Raw genomic sequence first — 22,629 nt, forward strand, 5'->3', positions numbered from 1 at the left:
TATTTGCCTGAAAATTTGTAGTGAGCTGAGAAGGGAGATAGCCTCTTTGTGCCCAGTGTCTCTGTTATTGTGTTCACCAAGGAAGCATGCCTGAGAGAGTTGCACTAGTTTAGCTGGATGGTAATTATTAACAGCCATAAGCTATTTGAATAGGCTGCATTTTTTCAGCCTCCCACAGAGAGAGGCTCTGACTGCAAAGTGTAAACGCATAAAACACCTTCTGGGCGAGTGGAGACGTTTTCAGGCTCCTTTTAAAGAGAAAATGAGTAAACTGAAAGCCTAGAGTTCCCTGGACATGTCTGCTGTGGAGAGAAGAGAAGTTTCGGAGGCTCGCTGGGAAATTAGACCTTCCAGAAATCGGGATTTCAAGCATCCACTGAGGCCACTGGTTCTGCCCAGGCATCCTGTCTGCACGAGCACCTGGCCGGCTGATGGCTCCAATGGGGTGAGTCCATGCATGCCCACCCAGCAGTAGTGGCCTACTGCCGCCACCGCCCACAACTCTGAAATCCCAAATGAAAGACACGTCAAATGCTGCTGAATGAGCCCCATGGCGAGAACATGAGAGGGAAGATCCGTAACACCCGGCACATCTGTCCACCTCTCTGACACTAATGAATGTTAAGTAGGTTAGCTGCTGGTGTGCCAGTGTCCCACCGGTCATTGTGGCCAGTGGTGGCAGCGGGCTGTGCTTTTGTCATGGTGCGCCAACCCCCCGTGATACGTCTAAAATGGCTCGACCACTTACTCCTGCACACAATCCTGACACCAATAGTCACCATATTGATCCCTCGTGCTGGCAGATTAAAGTATAAAAGGAGGTCTGTCCTATCAGCAGGGGTCTCCGCTGACTTCGAGAGCTCATTTCAGGGTCACAGAGTCCTCTCAGCCTCCTGACCCAGACCCTAAGTGAACACACGAAAACACCGGTGCAGGGCAGGACAGAAACCTTTCCAGGGATGAAGTCCATTAAACAGGATTGGTCAGATGCTCACATTCACAGCTCATTATAGCTGACCCCGGGCTCTTTCTCTTTCAGTGTGCTGCTCGTCTTTTCTATCTCTGGCTCTAACCTGGCCAAAGCCATGCTGAGGTGGTCACTCTCGCCTTTTGTTTGCATTGATAGCTCAGCCGTTAACTTGATTGTCTTCTAGACTGGATCGCCTCGTCCGTTGTGTTGCTTTGTCGAGTTCCTCGAGTGTGCTTTTTAAGTTTAGGGACTGTGCAGCTCTTTTGTCTCAGTGCTCAGCGTTACTCAGGCTCTAAGCCTGGGGTGAATTTCCTGAATAGATTGGAAACTGTCATGTTTTCCACTTGTGAATAATCTTTTTCATTGAAGAATGATGGACTTCAGATTGTTTTTAAATGACTTTATAACCTTTCCCAATTATTCATAATGGGCAGCAACAGTTCCCTAAGAGCATTGCTGATGTCTCCTTGATATTGTGTTAACGCACACCGGAAAACTGCCAAAATGTGAGGTGCTCACACTTGCTGATGATCAGTTATTCAGATCAGATTATTCCAGTGGAAGCAGTTAGGGTATACTTAGATTTATACTCATTTGAGGGTGTATTTAATTAATTATAAGGCCTGCTGAGGACCAGATTTATTTTTTTATCATGCCCTGATCCCTAAAGCCTACTTTCTTTTTCCTATTACTCAATATGAATATACAGAATCTGTATATGACAAGACTTTTTGTACTGGAAGCTTTCTGCCAAAAGGTGGATTCTGTTCATCTGGACATCCACTTGTAGCCTTCAAGTTATTGACCAGTCATGCTTTAGCAATCTGTGTGAAAAAGAAAAGACTGATACCAAACTGAAAGCTTGACACCATAAAGTATTTCTGCATTTGTAAAAAAAACGATTGTCATGAAAAATACCCTTCAACACTTCCAATATATTACTAGAAATTGTGCCAGAAACCTTTAGTCTGATTTTTATTCTAAGGTTTGCACATGTACCACCACCCTAATGGCAGCTTGTTTACTTCCGTAAGCTACCTGCATTGTTCTGGGTAATTTGTGTCCTTGGTGCTGACCTCACGAGCGCCCAGCTCACTGTTCGATTCCTGCTCCCTTAATTAAATGCTGATTAAATGCCTATTAATGCACAATGACTCGCAGACGGGGTGTAATCAGGTAAAACAGAGTTAATAAAACATCCAGTGTGGTGCTGGGGAGAAAAGGAAGAGCTCCCCTGAGAAAGACAGACAGATGGCGACAGGAACCACCAGAGAGAGGACAAAGCAGAGTGGGAGAGGGGATAAAGCAAATACCAGCCACCACTTTGGTGATTAGTTCTAAATTGGTAATTTGATCTAACCGCTTCCACCTACTCATTATTGATAAGACAAACCATATTTGACCATATTTCCCCCTGCTGGCTCAGACCGACAGCACAACACTTCCTGTCCACTTGCCAGCCCACGCCACCCTACGCTCAGCAGTTCTGACAGGAAGTGCCGTGAGGTGGAGCGTCGACACACGCACAGTGGAAATCCCATCTGCCAGGAATCTCCCTAATCTCATCATCTGAACTGAACAAGGAAAAGAGGAGCAGCAATCACTTTAGACAAACCCTCTGTTGGGATTATGTGATGATGGGTCAAACGGTGACATCAAAGGCAGAGCGAGGACCGCGAGTAATGAAATTCTGTTTGAGCTAATAGACCACTGGCTTTCTTTTTTTTCTTTTGTCACGAGTTTGCTTCTTTGTTTGGAATGAATAACATGAAGACTAAATGTTTTCATTGATGAGTTTGGGAAGTGATTTCCAGAAATTTTTAAACCTTTCAGGAAAACACACGTCAGAGATGTTAAAAAAAGTGATTTATGGAGCTATAAGATAAAATGCTGAGTAAATGTAAATTCATAACTTTTATCTGTAAATTTGTAAAGTAGTCTTTACCTCAGACTTGCAACAGTAATCTGATGACATTTGCCTTTCTTGGCCAGGCTTGATTTTTTTACCTGGCAGCAGAAAACATTAATTATGATATCAGAGTGAGGGGTTATCCTTAAATGAGATATCCATATTTTTATTGTTGGCTAGAGCAGCTTTACATGACTCACAGTTAAAAAAAGAAGCTTCTTTATCTTGCTGAGGGTTTGGTGCAGCGCCTCCGCTCCTCTCTTGCTAGGATTGGTTTTCCAATATTTGGACTGAACACTGAAACAGTATATGATCATGAGGAAAAGCCTAATAGTCAACTTTAGTATGATCATTATTTTGACATTTATAATTTACATTAAGTTTTCTTTATGTGACAAATGCACATTTAACTAACAGCTCATTTATATACCAGGATAGCAGGATTTAATGAGCCTTTCAAGGGACATGGGCTTCAGAGAAGAATCACCTTTCATTTTGTGTTCTCTGTTAGTTCATTGTTTCCTTTTGGATTTTGAGAAGTGCTGAAGTTCATGTTCTCTATCATTTCATAGTTTCTGTTATAGGGTTATTTTGCATTTCCTTGTGCTCGCGAGTTTTGTTATTTTCTGGTGCTTTGTAATGTTTCCTTATTTTCTCTAGATCTTAGTTTAGTTAAAGGTGATTCTAGGTTTATTGGTTCCCTTTAGCATTCCCATTCTGTTCCTTCAGCCTCGTCTTTGTGCAGGTCTTTATGTCTTTCTTGTTCCTGTTCAGTTGTGTCTCTCTTCCTGTTTAGTTTTGGTGAGTGTTACTCTCTGTGTCAAGTTTTACTTCCGTATAATCATTTGTGTCTGCAAATTATTCCACCTCTCACATACCCTTTAAATGACACTCTCAGGCCGAGCTTAGGATCAGGACTTTTTCACAGTGGTTAATCCAAACCACACAGCAACATATTAATGACTAACCCCATGTTGTGGATGGCTTCATCTCAGAGGTGTCATCTGATAGCATTTGTCTCTTCCTGCTGGGGACTCTCAACAAATTAACCCTCTTACTGCATTTTCCCTATTCTCATGTGTTCATTAGTCTAACCACAGCTTTGTAGTTAGGCTTATATCACAAACCCTCCAAGCACTGTTCATATCCAGACATAGCGTTGCCAAAAAATGTTAAATCCATAATGAGACGCATATTTTTTTAAAAACTAACAATTCCGAAATTAAAATCTTTTTCTAATTGCATAATAAAAACTGAACACGATGTTTTTTTCTGCTATGTGACTGCAGCCTCTTTTTTGTTTTGCCCAGTTTTCTCTTTCGGCTCATTTGATTTCTCTACATTTTAATCACAGGCCACCCCAGCCCCCAGCCACTCCATCCTCTGCTGTCTGAAAATGATGTACTTGATTTCACATTCAACGTAATTAGCGACAATGAGGTCACTGGGCCACAAGTGCCGTGATTTACTGAAAAAAACGGTTGTTTTTCCCCGTCCGTTCATTATTTGGCAGCAATTAAGGCGTCTATTAAGGACGAAGAGCTCGTGAGGTATTTCTGGCATAATGTGTGTAATCATACATAATGTGCTTTGTTGCATACAACAGGTAGGTAGACAAAGGAGGTAAAATGGGCCAGACCTGACGCTGCCCTCTAGCCTCTCATGGTGGCACTGAAGCTGTTTGAGAGCTCCGCAGCAGAGGAAATGGAAGCACGCATCAACCTCCATTGTCTTCCTCCTCCGTGTGCCACTCTTGCCCCATGTCACCTACTCTGGTCTGGGGTTACAGCCCATGAATGAAGGGTGAATCCTGGGAGGGTCTGCTCTCCTGCTCCCTGCAGTGGATCAACTCTGGAGTTGACTCAGTGCTTCTGGGAGCTGCCAGGAGCTGCAAAGAGAGATGGATGAGCTGCTGGGAATTGGCTGGTGTTGTGTCTCCGGGTGATTGATGAGTTAACACAGTGCCTCTTGCTCCATGGGTCAAACCGACACATCGGGACCACAGGACCACCGTACTGTCCCAAGGAAGCTTTATGTTCGAAGAAATGAGGAGCAGACGTTCTGTACACTGAGCAGATGTTGGAAAGCTGGTTGTGTGGGAGAGAAGACTTCATCACAGAGTCCTCAGCTTCTCCTGGAGGTGTTTCACAGCAGCTCAATAATCAAGACAGAGGGGGTTTAAATATCTCCAGAGAGCCCACTCCCTGTGTGGCATTATGTGTTTTCAAATGCTTCAGTCATTGTTCTCAGTCCCAAGGCCTGTGGAGTTAAAAGCATTTCAACTCTTTCAACTGATCAATCTCAATCTGATAGATCTGTACTTAAATAAGCCGTCTTTCTGCAATCAATACTGTTAAATGTGACTTATTTTCTTTTTCTTGCAGAGACCCATTTATGTCTCTTTTGTCAGCAAGGCTATCCTGTGGGACAGAGGAGTCTGCCACTACACTGTGAGTGCCCAATTTTACACTTCGTAGCCACAAAGAACCTGAACAGATTTTGGTATTCTTACCTGTTGTTTTTGTGAGATTGTACAAGTGATCCTTCTAGCTTTCCAAACTTGCCATAAAATCATGAATACCTCCTGTTTATAAGTGCGCTCTTGTGAGACTAGATTAAGGGTGTTTCAACCCCTGAATTGTTTAATCCATTTAAATCAAACTTCATTTCCCCTCCTTGGAGCAGTTCGTTTATGCAGATGTGAACACAGTAATCGCACTTGTTTTCAACATGATCTGACGCCGATATGATCATAGTACCAGGTGTACATTACAAGTTTGAGCTAAGAAACTTCCTGTATGCTTTGTATGGAACAATGGATGCACAAAAGTCTGTACAGGCTAGCAACTAGCCATGAAACGAACATAAAGTCTCCATTCTCCAACAGTTCAGAACACAGCATCTTCTTTCTGTTTTTTATCCTCTGTTATTACACATCTGAGCGGATTAAACATTGTGACGTGGTTTGTGCTGATACATTTTGGTTCACTTGGATTTTTCTCTGTGTGAAAAGAATCCAAATCATGGTGAAAAGCGGCAAGTTTACAAACTCATCAACTGATTCGGACCAGAACAAATTAACTACAGGTGCCCTAAAAGATATAAGATAAGTCGTTGGAGTCGTAGAAAATGTTAAAAGGGTAGGTTTTGCCATGGCTCACAGCAGAATCTAATGTGTCATAGCATAACAGGAAGTATATTTCATGTCTGCATCACGTATTTTGCTCAGGCAACGCAGGGATGCACCATCGTGATGCACCATGGCTTTTCTCTGCCTAATGGGGCATCCAGACGGTGGTGAGGTGGCAGCCAGAGTCCTCAGAAAATCAGTGACATTCAGGAACTTCCAGTGAAATAGATGCTAGGACTCAAGATTTCTTAACTTCAAAGCAAAGGTAGTGAATAGATTTAGAAGGGTTCTTGGCAACCAGAGTCAGCAATGTCTGCTTGCAACCAACTGTCAGCACCAAAGTGATGGCTCACTCAAACCAAGTCATGGTTCAGTATTCAATGTTTGTACAAAGACACGAATCGTGACATCTGAGACAGATCAGATGAAAAGTGTTGTTCAGCGACAAAAATATATTGCAAGTTAATGTACAGGATCCAGAATCTATACTTTGGTCCAGATACCAAAGGCCGTTAATGAGTATGCCTCTGACATAAGGGGTATTCGACATGGAGCATGGAGGATCATCCATTTAAGGATGAAATCAGCAAATAAATGTTAAAGTTTTAGCTCTGTTTTCACTCAGAGAACAGGGCAATTTAAATTTTTTTCAAATTCCTGAAAGCTTTTTATAATTTGAACCCTTGCTTTTCCTCTAACAAGCAACATAAAACACACACACACACACACATATTCTTCTTCATCTTCTTTCTCTTCAACACTCACGATTCCCCACCTCTCCCCTCTGCTGAAAAGCGTCCGGGAGTGGATGTGCCGCAATTAACAGTGGAGTTGCCATGGGGACAGCACAGTTGTGTGGGCTGGCTTCCTGTCTCGGCCTCTGGTTAAACAAACAAGTAAAGTCGTCGGACAAAGGGGCCCGCTGGTCCTTACAGCCTCATTTACATCCTCAACCGCTTTCACCGCTTCTGCATTCACAGAGTTCATCAGGCCTGGCATCACCCACTGCCATTCTCCAATCTCCTGCGCCCGCTCTGGTTATATCTAATAAATCATGAGGGCATTGTGATGGTAACAACTGCCCGCTGTCATACAGGGGGACAACTTTTACAACAAGGGTAGCTAAGCAGAGAGACAGAGAGGCTGTTGACCCAGAGATTGATGCTCCTCTACTCTCACCCAGGATACGAGATGCAGGTCGGGCTGCACAGGTGCCCAAACATGGAGGCAGAGCACTCATATATAACAGGGTTTTTACATAAAAATGTGGTATGTTTGTTTGTTTTTTAGTTTAGGAGCAATATTGTTAGAAAGAATTTACCATATTTAGTTCATCTGAAACTTTATTAGTTCAACAACACCTGCTTCCAAACAATTTCACCAAAATGTCGGAGTTGTGTCAGCACATGGCCATAAAGGAAGTATTAATGGAGTCATTTACTAAACTTTGAGGCACATGCTGTTAATAAATTTTTCCCCAAACTCTGTAAAGTCCATTATTGTAATATTAAAGGTTGTAAACATAGACAGATAAAAGAAGGTTATGAGGAAATACTACTACTATTAATGTTCATATCACCGTTCATCAATAATTACTCTGTGTTAAGTCATTTTGGTGACTGTACATCAGAGGAAGGAAAAACCAATTAATAAATCCCTGATGTAAAAAATGGTTCCAAAACTTTTGTTCAGTTATACCTGAACTTCAAGGGCCTTAGAGGACTCTGAGCACAAACTGTGCGGCAGTATCGTCACATCCTTGCTGTGCTGAGTTGTTTTGGGATCTGTGCGTTTTCGGGGTAAAAGCTGCCGGACCCTCTGGGGCTGCGTGGGCCCGTAAATCAGGGTCATTGTCTCACCATCGAAAGTAGAAAGTTGCTCTGAATGCTAAGCTGCATCTGAGTCTGGCTTCTGACACGAGCTGATAATCAGATTTACTCCCCAGAATCCGCCGGACTCCACAATGTGCCCCACTGTCGTCGTCCCTCACTTTGCCTCTCGCCGGCCCCCTTGCCAGAGTCCCGACCCTCTCCCCTCCTCCCCCACAGCAAAGCTAATTACACCCCGCAGAAACACAAATCTCCATGATTTAAAAAGTCACTCTTTTTCAGGGGTTTAACCTTGTTAGGGCCTAAGCCTGGCTTTCTTGTGCTTCAGCTCTGTGAAGAATTCTCTGTTCCTGCAGACGCTGGGACATAGACACACTTCTGTCTTTGCTCGTAGTCGTCCGCCTGTCAGAGGGTTCACTCAGAGGCAGCATAATTAAGTGTGTGCATGGATGTGTGTCTGCACAACTGCTTATGTATGCTTGTATGCTGTGTACATATGTGTGTGTGCGTGTGTGTGTTTAGAGGTGGTGGTGGTGGGGGGGGTGAAGGAGCACACGCAAGGCTGTCCTCTGCAGGCCATCTGGGACTCTGACTAACTAATAGACTTCCTACATTCATCTAGAAGCGCTACTTGTACATCTCAATCATGTAGCTGTTGACCGCAAACAGGCCCGTAATGACATTAGCCAGCTCTGGCTGTGTGAGGACAGCGTGTGGGTTGCCTGACGCCAGGAGGTTAGCCTGTTTCCTGGGGGCCTGTAGGGCCCCTGATGGAGCCCACACAAGTGTTATGGGCATCTGCAAAAACTACAGTCCTACCTACTGTCACTGCTGGAAATGCCTTCCTCTGTGACATGGGACAGGGAACCTATAAGCCAAATATTAAATACCATAAATCATATAATGCTGTCCACAAGTCTTGAGTCATTATTCATTTCTTTATATTTTGGAAAATGGGAAACAGGTGCAGAGTTGAACTATTCTAACAAGCTTGAAAGTCAATATTTGGCATGACCACCTTTATTTTTCAACACAGCCTGAACTAACTTAGGCAGTTTTCTTGGAATTTCTTTAGGTAGTCCTCAGGAATAGTTCTCAAGCTTCTTAAAGGACACTCAGAGCTCTGGATGTTGGGTGCCTTTAGATCAGGGGTGTCAAACTCAAATGCACAGTGGGCCAAAATTCAAAACTGGAACAAAGTCGCTAACATTTGTTCCAATGTTGTTTCTCATTGTCCACAGCCCCAACAGAGCTGTGGACAATGAGAAAGATGGTGGGCTAACATTAATATTTATTGAAAAAAAATCTTCCTCCAGATTTAAGAATGAATCTCTTCTTATGGACTCAAATAAGTTTTGCTGGAAAACTGAATATGGAACAAGCAAAGCTTAATACTAAACAATATATATATTAGCTGTATAATACCAGTAGGCCAGCTCTAATAGTAATTTGGTATGGCTTCGCGGGCCAAATGTAATTAGGCCAGAGTTTGACACCTATGCTTTAGATGATCTCACACTGCTTCAATAACATTGAGGTTGAGGCTCTGGGGAGGCCAATCCATGCCTGATACTGCTCCAATTCTTCTATCCAGGTATGCCTTTACTGCATACCGTGTGTTTTGGCTCACTGTCATGCTGAATAATGAAGCTTTTGCCATTAGGATGTTTTTTTCCAGATGCGTTGGATGGATCCTTGATGTGATTCTGGGTTAATGCTGCCCCAAACCATGACTGAGACTCCACCATGTTTTACAGATGCTCATCCTATCATTCAAGTTCATTCAGCTGACCCACAGTGAAACCTACCTGCTGTGTGACTAACCAGTAATGATAGTTAGCATTATCACATAACGTAGCACTCCATTAACACATTTACCTTGGTGAAAATGTCAACAAACCAGTGGGTGTCATTATAAGGATAAGACATCAGGAAGTTGTAGAAAGACCTTAGTCCATCATATAAATTCAGTCCATAGATGACTAATGAAGTAGAGGACTGAGTATTTAGACTTCCTGCATTGGTGTGATGAGGTAGGATTTAAATAGAAGTGTTTTTGAAGATTTGGCTGCATTAATATAGTTTTTGAGTGGACTGCAGTGGTGTAGACTTACATTGATATTCATGCCCCGACCTGTCCCACAGAAGGCCACAAGCCTGATGACACCAGCCCTACAAAGAAAGCCCTCCGCAGCCTTTTGAGGGCCTGAGTTTCAGGTATTAAGGAGGCCAAAAGGGTGGAAAAGCAGTGTGGAGGAGAGCAGCCCCCATCGCCACCTCTTGTCCTGCCATTTCTACCTCACTTCGCCTTCTTTACATCACAAGAATGTAAATCTTTAAAGCCTGTGCATCTGAGAGAAAGGGATTTAAAAAGCTGATCCTCCCTGTGTGAGTCACAGACAGTGCCCCCACCTTTCACCCTCTTTCTCTTTCTGTGTGAGCTATTGTTTTCAGACAGATGTTGGATCTGTACATTTACTATTTTTATTCTATAATAAAAGAGTAAGGAGCTGCACTTTGTTGCAGAAGGAGCTGAAATCCAAGTCAAATAAAAACCCTGCGTCCACGGGCCATTTATTACGACTGTTTGCTCTCTGAGGGCCGGAGAGCGACTGAATGACTCACTGGCACCAAGGCTGTATGCTGGGCTTGGATTTCTGTGGTTGGCATGCCGTCCCTCCTTCAATATTGACCGGCTTTTATCTCCTGTGTTTCCCTAACAGTTTACTCTAGAGTTTTATCACCCTCGCCATAATTTTCTGCCTCCTCTTGTCATGAAGGAGCCGGGTAAAGAGGAGGAAGCAGGAGTTGCTTTGTGTGCTGATCTGTTTTGTCAACACAAGGGGGCAGTGGTGGTACCATGCATCATTTGAATCTCCCCATCTCCATATACAGCACACCCTACAGCAGGTTTTCTCTTTCAGGCTTTTATTTTGTAACAGCTTAAAGTTTGTATACTGATACATTTGCTGCTAGTTTAGTGACAAATAACAGTTGTTGTACCAAATAAAGTTGAAGGAAAATATTATTTTATTTATTAAATCAGAATTTTTGTGCATATGTTTTCAACCTTTTTATAAATTGGTACCTTATTAGATTATTAATATACAAATATATGTTTTTAATAAATATAATCATTTATGTTTTTCAATGAGGTTATATATTTAAATATGATGGGTATTTTCTTTTAAAGTTATGTTTAATATTTTTGAAATGTAATCAATTTTTTGTCTATTTTCTTTTCTTTTTTTAATCTTTTAATTTTATTTATTATTTCCTCAAAATTATTTTTTAATCATGTTATTTATGCTTTTACACAATGTTTAGATATTAGTTCATTTTATTTGAATTAGTATATTTTTTTATTTTCCAAATAAGTTTAAGTAGTTTTTTAATTTGTTATGTAGTTACTATGTGCTTTTAAATAGCCGCCTTTATTTAGTTAATTTGATTTGATTTTAATTTGATCAAATAATATAACATTTTTTGTTTTAGTCATTTTTTAATGATCTGTAATGTGCTTTTTATTGTGTTGAGTGCTTAATGTTGTAAGCATTTTCCCCTCTTTTTTAGTATTTATGTTGTTTACATGTGTCATTTTTTTAGTTTATTTTTATTTTTTATTATATTTTATTACTTGTATTATTTTTATTCAATAGGATGTATTTACATCATTCAATATACTTTAAAAAATTACAGTTATTTTACATCTTTTTGCTTTATTTTTTATTTGTTGGTTCTCCATTTACCTAATCTTCAAAATTCACTTACAGATAGAGTTGATTTTTCACTTTATTTATTCTGTTTTTACATTTATTTTAAGAATAAGAGCATTTCAAATGGTTTTTTTTGTTTGTTTGTTTTGTTTCCTCCTGCAGGCCCACGGTCGTCCAGCTTTCTGCACCTCTCTGTGTCCACGCTTCCTGTCTCACATGAAGGCTCGTCCTAAAGACTTCTGCCCTCCCTATTACCGGAGCTCCAAGTTCACACAGCAGCGTCCTTCTTCTCACGGAAAGGTCCAGAACACACACGCTTCCACTGCCCCAAAGAGCCAAATGCTTCAGGGTGAGGGGTTATTAATGAAACATCTGGACCTTTCACTGCTGACTCCTTTATCTCCACAGGCCTGCTCAGTAGCAAAAGCTAGCAGCCATCAAGCTTGTCGTTAGCTGTGTGTGTAGTTGTGTTTGCTTAACTCCAAATCTATCCTCTCTAGCGAGGACGTACCCACAGCGCCGCCCTTCTGGTGGTCTCCTGGAGTGAAAAGCCTGGTGCTGGGAGACCTACCGCTCCTTTCAGAGCCCAGCCTCTGATGTGAAGGCATTTCTCCCACCACACACCTCAGCAGGGCACCACTCCCAGAATGCTCAGCTGAATGTGTGTGAATGTGTGTGTACAGCAGAGGAGGGGGCATTTCTTAGGATCGGGGTCTAATACTAATTATTCTGCCATATGGTGGTCGGCTCCCTCACAATCGTCTTTAACCCTCCTCTCTGAAGAAACGTGCTGCGCCCAATGCCATGGCTTTGCACTCTGACACATGTCATTCATATGCACATCAACACACGCACGTACACACCAGTTCATGTGCACGTGTGTGTGTGTGTGTAACAGATGGGAATGGCAGGGCATTGTAAGAGGAGGCAGTGCAGAAATGTGCTTTCCAGCGCGTTCTCTTTATCCCCCTGTGCTGACTCCTCTTGGCGACAGACCCCCAGGAAACAAGAGCAGATTGTCTGACACCCTCCACCCCTGCAGCGCCACCACCACCACCACTACTACTACTACACACACACCCTCACAGCAGTCAACAAAAAAAAAGGAGGAGTGAGAGGAAATGGGCGGTGTTGTATGGATTTGAAGTTTGTGGAAGAGAATCTTGGAGCTATGAAAGGAAATGTGGAAAGAAGAGCCGGAGAGAGGGGATAATAGCTGTGGTAGGAAGAGAAAGGAAGTGGGTTCAGGTTTGGACTGAATGTGGGCATTAAAACACATTTTGTGGATATTAAGTGTCACAGTGAAACATAGTAATTTATCCGATGCCACAAAGTTCACAAAACCGCCTCATTTAGTTTATTTTGTATATCGAATGTCTTTAAATCATCTTGTTTGTTGGTTAAAACAAGCGAATCTTGTTTTTTGTGTTTTCTGTGATTTGCTGTGTTCGTTTTCATTCCCCATTAACAGTTTTACTTACACAAGTTCATTTTACTACTTTAGCCCTTATACAAGAGAGAATTTATGTTTACTTCCAGTCTTGTGTATTCACTACGTCTCTGTACTTAAAAATGAAGATTTCAAACATAACATCCATATTCGGGCTTAGCGGGGATCGGGGATCAAACCTCACATCAGAGATCAAAGTTCAGCTCATATATGTCACAGATTTTTACACATCATTTGCATTTTAATGGACTGGGTGACGTTTTGTGATATTAGTGTTACTCTGTTCAGAGCTGCTGTTCAGCTAAGATAGTAACACTGAAATTCACTGACTGTCTAGAGCTTTATTTTTTTTTATTATGATATTAATTAAAGAAAAGTTTGGTTTAGTTAAAGGTCAACTGTTAAGACTTCTTTTTAATCCTTTTTTTTTTGTAAACCAGATTAATTATTAAGCTAAATGAAAAGGCAGACACATTTATTGTGTCTTTATGGAGTTTAGTTGACAGATTATGGAAGATGAAGGATTAAAGATGGACCTACCTCTGTTCGAAAGAATCAGAACTTTTCAAAACTTATAATTATTTGTCTTGTAAATTCTGTGTCTGAATTTAGGTTCTCGCTTTTTCTTTGTTGTTAGCAGCTGCTTGAGAGCTGACAGGTTAGTGGAGTTTAGTCAAGGTATTTCTAAATATGTGCAATTGATTATAGCATTTGTGTTGTTGAGATATTTGTATATGTGTAAATATATGTTTGATTGTATTGTATGATTATTGAAAATATGTAGAAAATGAAGCCAGTTGTTTTTTTAGAGGGGTTTCTGTGTGATAAGATAAGATAAGATAAGATAAGATAAGATAAGATGAGATAAGATAAGATAAGATAAGATGAGATAAGATAAGATAAGATGACCCTTTATTAGTCCCACAAGTGGGAAATTTGGTTGGTCATAGCAGAAAGTGGACAGTACAAAGTTGAAAGGAGCAAAAATTAAGAAATACAATAGAATAAAACAAAATAGAACGAAATAAAATAGTATGTCAAAATTGCACATGTTGCATCAGAAAAAGAAATAAAAATCCAATATATTGGCCCTCCGGATCAGCCTGTTCATCCCCAGCAGAGATGCTGCTGTCCCAGCAGACCACAACGTAAAAGATCGCTGACGCCACCACAGAGTCACAGAAGCTCTTCAGGAGTGGGCTCATGTCTCTTTGGTTGAACCTAAAGCTACGGCTGGCCAAACTGACATGACAACATGTTCCTGTTTTGTCTGAGCCAATGTGCTGCTGAGACAAAATAGTCAGCAACAGGACGATTCATCCTGTTGCTCACCATCCGTTTTGCTGTGAGCCGATCTCTTCATTTGTAGCATTTTGTAACGTGTTAGTAATTCTCTATTATCATTAGGTATGGCCGGGTTTGTGTTTCAAGTTAAACTCTATACTCATACTTGAGAAGAAAGTAAAGAAAACTCTGAAAGCTATAAACTTATCACACAAACATCAAAATTCAAAGATTACAACCAAAATTAAAAAAAAAAAAAAAAAAAAACCAGTCTAAAGCCGCTACTCTTCCACATCAAAAGGAGCTAGTTGGGGTGGTTTGTGCATCTGGTTCCCAAATAAGCAAAAGAAGGGCGATGGATGGGAAAAATACATAATAGTAAATTGGAATACACCAAGGACCACGACAGGATGGTCTGAGATTTTAAACTGTGAAAGCGGTAGGGGTGTACTCACTAATTCCACCTGACAGATATGTTTTTTTTAATTTACTTATTTAAATTGTGTGTCATTTATTTGAGTCTGTCACCTTTAAGCGCTGCTTAGTGTTTCTTATTGATATACCGTACACATATACTGCACACAGCTGTACATGCAGTTGCAGGTTTGATTCATTTGTCTTCTTTTTTCTGTGCGTCTTTCTTCATCATACTTTGAAAAAGAAACATTCAAACTTTTAATTGGTTCCAGAAAGTTGGTATTTTTGTTTATCTTTAAGCAATCTTCTGCACATTTACGTTTTATTCTTTTCTTTTCATCTTTCATATCTGATTCATATGCCACTTTTTGAACCGACCCTTCTCTCTTTCATTTTATATATATCTTTGATGTTATTGTAAAAGCAGAGTGACGTCTGAATCTCTCAGTTCTTACAGAAACAAACAGAGCTTGTGATGTTTTCCACACACTTGTTGCCACAAACAGCTTGCAGGACGCCTCCAGTGTATACTGTTGTAAGTGTTTAGATAAAAGGTCCCCTGCCCTCAGGTCTGATGCTTGTTGTGAATATGGAGTTGGGAAACAGGCAGCTGCTCCAGTGGGGTGATTTCTTGCAGCCTTTGTTAGCAGGCCGATCCACTCAGCAGGGAAACAAGTGTCTGCTCCAGGACTGAGGAAAGTGGGAACAAAACTGTCACGAGCAGACTCTGGAAGTTTTAAAAATGAACCACAATGTGTTGACCTTTGAGGAATAGAAGAGTGGATTTATTCCCTTGATTCAGATCCATATTTAAAGTCAGCTCTGTGGCTGATGTGAATCTTTACTGATATTTATTTGTGTTTTTATAGAAGGACACTTCCATCATATTCCCATCAGAAGAGCGGGCTTCGTGCAGAACGTTGGTCTGATTGCAGGAAGTCGCTCTGCTATAGTCATTCCCTGTGCCCAGCTCCCCGCTGCTCCACCCAGCCTTAATCCAACACCACCCTACAACAACACGCCTCACCCTGACTCTGAAAGACAGGAGAACAACTCAAACCCCACTCCAGCATCTCCTCATCCTCTTCCTCCTGTGAAGGAGAAACCGCTTGGGGGGGAAAAGGTGTCCCTACCCACAGTGCTGGAGCCCGACCTCAGACCTGCTGGATCAACCCTCTCACCACCACCCAGCTCCCTCTCCCGGGGGTCTTTTTCAGATTTAAGCCGTCCACCTTCCAGTTTATTCAGTCGGAGCGCCGACCTCAGCAGTGGCAGGAGCAGCGTCCTCTGTGACAAAACATCTGGTAAAAATCTCAGTTAGCCGTTTTCATGGCACCTTTAAGACTTGTATGAATTATAACTTATATTTACTAATCAAGTACTTCAGGCTGATTTAAATGATGTTTTCAAACACCCAAACCCCAAATATATTTACTACAAACTAATATAAATGGTACAGTATAGTAGAAATAAACCTGCCAATACTCCAAAATGTGAGAAATTTTATTTCTCAAGAAGAGATTTAAGCATTGAGGGAGTTGTAGCTCAGGTTGCAAAGGTGTTCTTGGGCAATATATTGAACTCCAGTTTCCCTTGATGGATTAATATCATCATACCTTATACATGAATTCAGAAACATAGAATATCTAGTGTGAATAAAACAGTCTACATGTAAGTAAACCAGATCTTAGAAAAGGTTAAAAAAGCAAAAACACAAAAAAACAGAAACATAACTTTTAAAAACTTTGATGTTAAAGATTAAATTTCCATCTGGTGTTTCTGATGAGTTTCAGCTGATGAAGAAGGATATCTGCAAGGGTTTATTTCTGTCCCAAAAATATGGCTTTTTTTTCCTTTTTTGATTAGTGAAATGTGTCAGAATTAACAGGAGAGAAAGTGATGTCATTCTGGAAACTGCAAGCAGCAGTTTAGACTCAAACTTCTGATCAAATTCTTTTTTCTTCTGTCTTTCAGCAGCAGATTTGATGGTCTCAGCAGATCCAGAAGGCTATGTTTCTTTATCCCCATCCCATCCTTCCCCTCTCATGCAGTTACCCCTAGCTTCTTCCCCTCCAGAGGAATCAGACCTTCATCAATCCTTCAAGAAAAACACCACCGCCGACAGCACTGCCACCCCTGTGTTCTACGAGCCACTCTTCGGCCAAACCAAACCCATCTCACCTCGCCCAATACCAGCCATCCACTGTAATTCAGATAAACCTCAGAGCAGCAAGAGAAGCACAAAAATACCACAAAATATCCACTTAGAAGTATTTGTAGCTCCTGCCGATCTCAACACATCCTTGGACTCCGATCAAGGTGCCACTCTGGCTTTTCCCTCCACCACTTGGTCCTCCTGCCCAAGTCCACAGAGGACCACTCCCCACTCAGGGTCACTGGCAAAGCTGACCCCTTCTCCTCCAATGTCTCGGATGGAGTCTCATCGCTGGCCGGTCCTGCCTCCAATCTCCCCTGTCAGAGGTGAGAAATGAGCTTGGCGACATATGTGTCGTTCACAGCCTCCTCCCTGCCCAACACTACACTCCTACCCACTTTCTGAGGGCCCTGATTGTCCTGAACAAGGGTGGACATCCACCCCGGGACAAAGAGATCTGGTCAGACAGAGAAATCAAAGCCTACTTCCACAGTGAGGCCTTCAGATGCTCCTGCCCCCATCAGCACATTGTGAAAGCTCTGCTGTCAGCCTGTTTTTTCTCACCTCCTCCCACCACATAATAAATAACACATAAAGCTTTTCTTTTTCCTCTAAATCAGCAATAGAAAGGAGGGCTTTTGATGAAAAGCTGGTACCGTTTGAGTCGCTGCTCAAAGCCGTGAGGCCCCAACAATAGAAGTCGGGGTGCCTACCTCGTGTGGCGTGCCTCTCAGTCTCAGCGCCCCCCCCCTCATGGCTTCACTTTTCTCTGGGCTCTGAGAGGGAAACGTGTAGCTGATGGTCATAAATCCACACTGACCACCGCTCGCTGACGGCAGAACACTGAGGAGGAACGCCACAATAGAATACCTCTATGGCTTTCCTGTGGCCCGCTAATTTACCGTTCCCAATGAGCATAAAGGACATGCCACTGACATCTGACTTCTCCAGGAACTTTATGAAAGAAAGCAAACAATGTGGAAATTGTGTAGGGATTTTCTCCTTTCTATCAGAGACATCTACTGTTCTCTGTGTGGTGCTGTGCTGCAGGGGGGGGGCCATGCTGTATCGGAGCACGCTGTTCTCTTCACGGCAGACACAGAGAGCGTGTCACTGGTTCATTTATTTCCTCGCAGATGGAGGCAATTCAAGTTCAATGCAGCCTCAGTGCGGCTCAGTTTAGTTTGACGCTTGCAAGCTAATTCCAGTTTATTACAACCTTCAGTCTTGTTTGTTCAGGTTTACATGAATTATTATGTTTACTGTTCTTGCCAAAGTCGCAAAGGTGCATGGCAGCATTTATAAAAGACAGACAAAAACCAACGGACAGGTCCACAGTTGGGCTTGATCAACTTAATTACATCCTATTGATTTAAATGGAAGTGAAGGCAGCAACAGTAATTCAGCCCTCAGTAGGCCAGTTCCCTTCCAGTTCTTTCCCAAATAAAATGACTTTACCGGGAGCATTTCGTAAGAAATTACAGCTTTTCACTACAGTTCAATTTATCGTTTTTAGAATAAGCTAGACCTTGCTCAACATTCAGTACAGCTATTAAACTGTTTATTACATCTAGATAAGATACGGTGAGAATTATTTTATTTATCTCAAAAGTACCGGTAAGGATATTCCTGTCCTTCACACACAACCTATAACAATACAAGAACATAAACTGGATGCACAACTAAAAGGGATTTTTATTTTAATCTGATCTCACAAAACACAAGATGACATGAGAGGCAAAGCTATCAGGCTTTGAGGTGAAACTGAATGACAAAAAATCTGTGAAACACGAAGAGGAGGCCAAAACTTAAATATGTGATCCAGGCAGTTAAAAAGGAGGTAAAACAAAAAAAACACTAGATAACTACTAGAATAAAGCAAAATAAACAGAAAAATGCAAAAATCAACACGTCAAAGTCTGATGTTCTCAGCAGTACAGAGCAAGTACAAGGAGCTGCTCTAAGGAAACACAAAAAGTAAGGAAATTTGTGTTTATTTCTTTTTATTAACAATGCTTCTTGGCAATAAATCTTACACTGTTGGAAAGCCTGTTTGTTCCTGAAAAGCATGTCCAGTCTTCTCTGCCAATGCCCAACAGCCCTTCATTAATGTATTGAATGATTGAAGTCTGAAGAAAGAAAGCATACTGGATTCTCCCATATCTTCACTGGTCTGGTACCAAACTCTGTCACCTAAAATTGCCCCCACACAGCACAGCTTAGAAACTGACTCCAGAATTTGGGAGTAGACGGGAAGGAATGGCCTGCCTGCAGTCCTGACCTCAACCTCAATGAACACTCGTGGGATCAGCTTGGGAGTGCTGCCATAGTGACCAACACAACCAGATTGGCTCACTTGTGGAAATTGCTGATTGAAAAATAGCAGTGTGTGACCAAGCTGGTGACCAGCATGAGGAGGAGGTGCCAGGCTGCTGTAGTTGTGTATGGTCCATCCACATGCTACTTGCCGGTATGTCTGCTTTCTTTAGACTTCAATCATCCAATACATTAATGATGCCAAACAAGAGTGAATAGCAGAGTACGCAGTTTGGCATTAGCATAGAGAATTTTCATGGATGTACCTACATACTCAACTCTACTGCTCAACCTACAAATTTAAGAAGAAACAAATGGACTTGCCAACGGTATAAGATTTATTGCTAGGAAGCATTGTTATGAAATGACACACAGGAAATGTGGTCCAGTGGCATCAAACCCATGGTCTTGCAGTACCCTATACCATACGGGTCATCTACTCAGTCAGGTGAGCTACAGTAGTGCCCAGATTCCTTTTTAAACTTATAAAGTAGTCTGAGAAAGGTAAACCTGTAGTTATCTTGGAAAGTCACAGCTTTTCTCTGTACAAGATCCGCACTTTGTGCTACTAAATGCTTCTCCTCTTATAAAAACTTCACCTTGGAGTTCTGTTGAAACCAGCAAATCAATCAAATTTAAATCAGGCAAATTAAGTTTTATGGACAGATTTCCACCACGTTATGGTCACGTGTCAGAAGTTCATCATTTACTTTAACTCAGCAGAAGATCAAATTCCAGCTCAAGTGACTTTAGACACAACAGACTGTAACTTTTTTATGTCTCACTTAGACAGCTGAAGTCTGAAGGTCTGACGGATTTGTATCACCAACTTTACACCAGATGGTCAAAAAAAATTTGCCTTCTTAAATCTGTGTCTGCAAAGTCATGTTTTTTAAAAATGCTCAAATTAAATTTGTCATAAGCTGGAGTTGTCACTTAAAAAGCTATAATCTGAGAGGTATGGCTTTGGAAGGGATGGCATGGTTTGTATCTATAGCAACAGCCCCAGTGTGGTACTGCGTTTGGCAGCAGACACTCTCCTTGTCTCACTCAGCCCTTTGTGCCCCCCAGCATGGCTTTCTCATATCCCATCAGTCCATACAGTGACCCCAGACTGACCTGTTTTGAGCAACATCTCCAGAGTTTAACTGTCCCTGACAATGAAGCAGGGCACTGTCCTGGCCTGGCCTGGCCTCTCCACTTAGGGCCTTTCAGCATGGCGCTGTGACCAGGAAAAGAAGGCCACAGGCACACAGAGGAGTCGTTGTTTTTATCCAACTCTGTCAAATCAAACCCACTGACCCCCCACAGCCACCCTTAACCTCCCCGAAAAACTCGCCCTGACTCAGTAGAGCCCTCGTCGACTGAGAATGACAGCTGAGTTGACAGCAGCAATATGCTTTGAAGTGTCAAGTCAAGTCCTTCCATTGTCTCTCTGAGTAGAGCGCCAAGCCGCTCAAGTGCACAATAGTGCAGTGGTGTGTGCGTGGCGTTGTTCACTTACTTGACTGCGCAAGGGTGGCTTCATGTGTACATTTATACTCGTCTGTGTGGGTGAAGGAGCTGAGTTTGCCTTTTCCTTTTAGAGCCTCTGTATATATTATCCTTTTGTCCAGGCCAAGCTGTTCTAATGTGAGAAAAGCCTCGACAAGCTTCTTTCATGGCAATGACAAAACACATCACCCAGTGAAACAGTTTCTCTCACTAATCCTCTGAGTTTTAAACCAGGCAGAGTGAAACAGTTTTGATGACGAGCCTGACCGTTTTTAACATTCCTCAAAGTGCCCTCTGTGCGCTTAAGGGAAGATTTTCCTGCTATGTTTAGTGTAGGCAAGTTGAGAGTACTTTTACCCTGAAGCCTCACCTGAGGGGCTTCACTTGTGGATGTCCTGTATTGTGTTTTGCCCACTTGTCAGAATCCCCCTCCTTGAAGGGGTGAGCATCAATATAGCTGACTACATCCAGCCAAGAGAAGCTGTGTAGTCTGACTTTTGTTTTCCTTTCTCTTTGGTGTTCTCATTATTATTAAATTATATAGCAATCTTTTATTGATATTTAAAGGATTTTGTGATAGTTTATGTGGGAATCAGTCAGTACTAATGAAAAAAATTTAAGGTACATTTAATGTTCCAGTCACAAAGGCCTAGAGACCAGCCAGTGACCCATTGAAATGTATCTGCTTCAACTGCTTAGTAAGTGGTTGCTGGCTTTTGGTAGGTGAAGTTGAGCCCAACAATTGCTCTTGTCGCTGGCAGATTACTGCTTTGCCCATAGTTTGTCTCGAAAAATTACAAACCAGACTGTAAACGGACACTGCTCACCTACAAACGAAAAGTTTGCATTACACTGCAACTCACCTTTTACTTTGAGGGGACATGGTCTCAGTTTCACTACTACTTAAAGAGTTGTCGGCAGGCTACAGCTGGTCATATACCACTACTACCAATTTCACCTTGCGACTTCCAACAACCACTTGTTTTCTAATAATCAGAAGTTAGCTAGTATAAAACAGCTAACCTAGCCTTATCTAGTTTTTTTTTCCTAGCCTTATCTAGTGTGCCTGCTAATGCTCTAGAGTTCATTCAATTGCACATTACACCTTGTTTAATGTATACAATATAGCTATGATATAAGTGTAAAAAAAATGTTATACCCATACAAAAACAGTTGTATGGGTTATTATGTGCCACACTAGCAAGCTGAGCTAACTGTAGCTTTATATATAGCTAATGGACATAGCTTAAGTAATTTAAAGAAAAATCTTCTAGCAGCAGAACATAAATATGGATTTAACTCCTGCCTTGGAAAAATCAAAACATTTTACTTCAAAAAGTTGTTTCACAGAGTAAGAAAATGTAAATTGAAACATGTTAAAATAAAAATAATATGCAGTCATGTTATTTGGCGCTTACATTTTCTATTGTTTTCATGCACTGTACTGGGTCCTAATACTTTTCAAATGTAACAATCCACTGTGCCCACACATGTCATTAAAAATACATTTAATCCTTATCTTCAGCTTCATCATCATCTGTATTATCGCCATAATATTAAACACCCGCTCTGTGCTGTTGCAGGGCGCTCAGCAGCATCTCGCTGCTCTGAGATCAGCTGCAGTCAGTCTCGTGTGTTCGATGAACTGGAGGCCATTGCGCCACTGTCAACTTCCTGTTTGTCTTTGGACCAGCCATCTGACTCATCAGGCTGCCCTTCACCTGAAACAGGTAACACGTTCAGCACTTAAACAGCTTCAGCTAATGATACAGCTTAATAATTACAGTGTTTCCAGCTTTTTCCACAACTTTGGTCCAAGCACTTAGGTCTAGGGCTGCGTATCGATTTTGATTTCCATAATTGATTTGATTTGATTGACTGATTTGACTCAGACAATCAATTTATCAGTACATATCCATACTTTTATATCTATGTATAAAAACAAAACTGACACTTGGT

General features: G+C 41.6%; 1 protein-coding gene across 1 annotated transcript; it reads left to right on the top strand.

Annotated features, from left to right (window-relative positions):
* Window positions 1–295: 295 nt before the first annotated feature.
* Window positions 296–22,420, top strand: LOC146554802 (uncharacterized). The gene is made up of 6 exons (XM_085252780.1): window positions 296–445; window positions 5,264–5,329; window positions 11,717–11,903; window positions 15,575–16,009; window positions 16,680–17,186; window positions 22,254–22,420. Exons 1-6 carry the CDS (start codon window positions 296–298, stop codon window positions 22,418–22,420), a joined length of 1,512 nt encoding a protein of 503 aa, XP_085108906.1.
* The last annotated feature ends 209 nt before the right edge of the window (window positions 22,421–22,629 follow it).

Source organism: Mchenga conophoros, linkage group LG17 (genome assembly GCF_057382185.1).
Source record: "Mchenga conophoros isolate Kocher_MC1m ecotype Shallow Benthic linkage group LG17, M_conophoros_male_GT1.1, whole genome shotgun sequence".
In the NCBI taxonomy this organism is placed as follows: Eukaryota; Metazoa; Chordata; class Actinopteri; order Cichliformes; family Cichlidae; genus Mchenga; species Mchenga conophoros.